The sequence below is a fragment of the Pistacia vera genome, unplaced genomic scaffold, assembly GCF_008641045.1.
Source record: "Pistacia vera cultivar Batoury unplaced genomic scaffold, PisVer_v2 Contig1513, whole genome shotgun sequence".
In the NCBI taxonomy this organism is placed as follows: Eukaryota; Viridiplantae; Streptophyta; class Magnoliopsida; order Sapindales; family Anacardiaceae; genus Pistacia; species Pistacia vera.
In genome coordinates this window covers 1-2,890 of record NW_022195590.1, presented here as the reverse complement: position 1 = coordinate 2,890, position 2,890 = coordinate 1, and the positions used below count along the sequence as shown (strand labels likewise).

The 2,890-nt window shown below is 34.7% G+C and overlaps 2 protein-coding genes across 3 annotated transcripts in view; one reads left to right on the top strand and one right to left on the bottom strand.

The window, feature by feature from the left end:
• Positions 1 to 156, top strand: part of LOC116124350 (beta-galactosidase 17-like) — an 11,437-nt gene extending 11,281 nt beyond the window's left edge. The window contains exon 4 of the mRNA XM_031410068.1: positions 146 to 156. Coding sequence (XP_031265928.1) covers positions 146 to 156 — 11 coding nt within the window. The remainder of the gene's footprint in view (positions 1 to 145) is intronic.
• On the bottom strand, positions 155 to 2,566 carry LOC116124351. 2 transcript variants are annotated; one of them, XM_031410069.1, is made up of 2 exons: positions 2,455 to 2,566; positions 155 to 548 (listed from the first exon to the last, which is right to left on the bottom strand). In XM_031410069.1, exon 2 carries the CDS (start codon positions 539 to 541, stop codon positions 344 to 346), a length of 198 nt encoding a protein of 65 aa, XP_031265929.1. In that variant the 5' UTR covers positions 542 to 548; positions 2,455 to 2,566; the 3' UTR covers positions 155 to 343. The 2 variants fall into 2 exon arrangements, with proteins under 2 accessions (XP_031265929.1, XP_031265931.1); XM_031410071.1 differs by having other exon boundaries at positions 155 to 563; positions 2,455 to 2,560.
• Between the last annotated feature and the right edge of the window lie 324 nt (positions 2,567 to 2,890).

Sequence of the window (2,890 nt, the reverse complement as noted above, 5' to 3'; positions counted from 1 at the left end):
TGGGAATATGTTGTTTACTCGTCAATCTGGGAACTTTATACTTCAGCAGAAAGCTCAGGGCCTTCATGCAACTTTCCCTTAAGTTTTTAAGAATTGGTGTGAAGTTGTCTGCTATACAGTTCTTTTGAGAACCACAAATATGCAGTCAAGATGTGAACAAAATAAATAAGAATCAAGTCATTGCTTTTATTTCAAGTTGTTTGATCTTTAGACATTTTCATGTGGTCAAGTAACAGTAAACCGTGAATACACTGCTCCCGACAACCCGGGAACATCACACTATGCTACAAACAGTACCAACTACATAATCATCGTAAACATAAAGGCAAAAGAAAATAAAAAATCACTTCGAGGATGGCTTAGAACCGTCCTTTTGATCCTCTTTTGATTGTGTCACAGCCGCGGCTGCCATTGACATGGCAGCTGCTGCCGCCCCCAACTTTGCACCACCAGCTGCTTTCATTGTACCGGCTATTTTAGCAAACACAGCTATCCCACCTACAAGTACAGCCCTCAAGGCAACAGTTGGTTTTACTGCCATTTTCTACCTGTAATTTCAAACACTATAAGAAATTCAGTGACAATAGCTCCAATTTAAATGACAAATAAATGTCAGATTGTAATACATCGTGAATAACTGCCACGAAAAAAAACTGAGCAATAACAACAAAATGAGAACAAACTACATTGCATAGTTCTCTACACTTTATGGATGTGACTGCAACCCCTTTTTAACTCCAGCATAATGCAATTCGGATTATGTTGTAAAATCAGGAACTAAATTGCCTTGACGTATGATTATATCAGAATTATCAGCAGCCATGTAAGGTTGTCCACATTTGGAGATATTTTGTTCATCTATTGGGTTATATGTGACTTAATCTATTCAGGAATATTAAATAAGACTGAAACTACATAGAAATTGAAGAAAAATCTGGCATAGGGCAGACTATTAAAACACCATTTCAAGTTTGGAATGAATTAAATAGCCATGAACTTTCATCGCTTAAGCGATTTACGCAAATCGTTTAAGAGATAAGCTTATAGATAAACCCACATCGCTTAAACAATAAGCTTATATCGCTTAAGCGAATGGTCATTTAGTAAAGAGTTTCAAACTTCATGACTATTTAATTAATTCCAAATTTGAAATGGTATTTTAATTAAATTTCTCCATATATATTATATTCATACTGATATATAACATTCTGCGAGAATCTTCCTGCAATTCTCTGCTGGACTTGAACTTGACCCTCAACATCATAGAGTCACTCAGAAACAACATCATAGACAAAAATATAAGCAGTTTTCTTAAGGGCTCAAACATTTCACAAAATATAGAGCTCGGACCCCCACATAAAATATGATTTTAGCAACCATTATTTAAGTGATTTCATACAAAAATCCTATCCTAGTTATATTTTAATACCAAAAAGGCTTTTCTATCATTCTAATAAGTAATCATCAATATCCACAAGAACAAAATATAGAATAACTTTTATGCTTGTTTTCCCCCCAAATACAACTTGAGAACTCCCTCATATATTTTCCGTATCATGTCTGTCTATCAATCAAGCGACCCACAGGATCTGATATTCAATAATAAACCCATGTTTTCCTCAAGAAGCATTGCCCTTTAATCCATCATACAATCAACATTTCAAGAGTGTGTCCATTGCTTTCAGCATCAATTTCCCCATAAGTTGTGCCCCACAGGCAATCAAAATTACTTCTTCTAAAATGCTAATCAAACAATGCCCAACAACTTTAACACTTGCAAAATAAATCTTATCTTTGCAAATGTTTATATCAGTGAGACGGATGCAAGTACACCTATCCAATCACCACGTGCGTCATGCACGCCACGTGCACTGACATGGCCTGCAAATGAACCCATCCCACTAAAGATTTTCTCCATACTACTTTACTAAGCATTGTCCATGGCCTGCAAATGAACCCATCCCACTAAAGATTTTCTCCATACTGCTTTACTAAGCATTGTCTTCAATTTATAGCCCCACAAAACCATTCCTCATCCACTTCTACACGACTTATGATTTTACAACATCCTTTCCTCTCCATTAAAATACACAGCACCGCTAAAGTTCTGATCCTAATATTCTCACTTCTAGAGAAGACATAACCAAAACCACACAGTAACCAAACATTACCCAAGATCCTAATCAAAACAAAAAATTTAGCGCAAAACAAATTCTGGGTCAGAACAAATTTCCTCTAAACCAAGTTGCTAATTCATTTTCACTCATTTTTCAATTAAAAAAAAAAAAAAAAAGGATCTTTTTTTCTCCTCTTAATCTAAAAATGAATTGGTTTCAACAAACAAACAAGTTACAAAGGGAAACCACCAAAATATATAAACAAATACACACAAAAATAAATTCAATATGCAAATCAAAGCTACTTAGAGAGAGAGAGAGAGAGAAGAAAACAAACCTAACGCAAAAGTTTGATAAGTATTGTCGAAACTATGAATTGGGAAGTCCAAAAGATGAAGTTTTGATAGCGGGTTACTGACTATCCTTCACTCCCGGAACTAAAAATGAGGCTTTTTTGTGGAGAAACGAATATGCTTGAAGGTGTTGAATCTGGTGATGTTTCTCTGTGTGAGGAAAAGCTGTAACCTTTGGGTTGAGTTGATGACAACCGTTGGATTTCAGTGATGATCACAATCATCAAAATCGTAAGGGGAATTCTTTTTAACTCCCCTATATTGTACTAAATTATTTGTCAATCCAATTATTTTGAAATTATTTACTATAATTTCACATAATTTATATGAAATATTAAAGATAAACCAGTTTTCATTAAAATAATGTTTTGTATCTCACATTTACATCCCTAACTTTTGTATATCAAGGGATGCCACGTT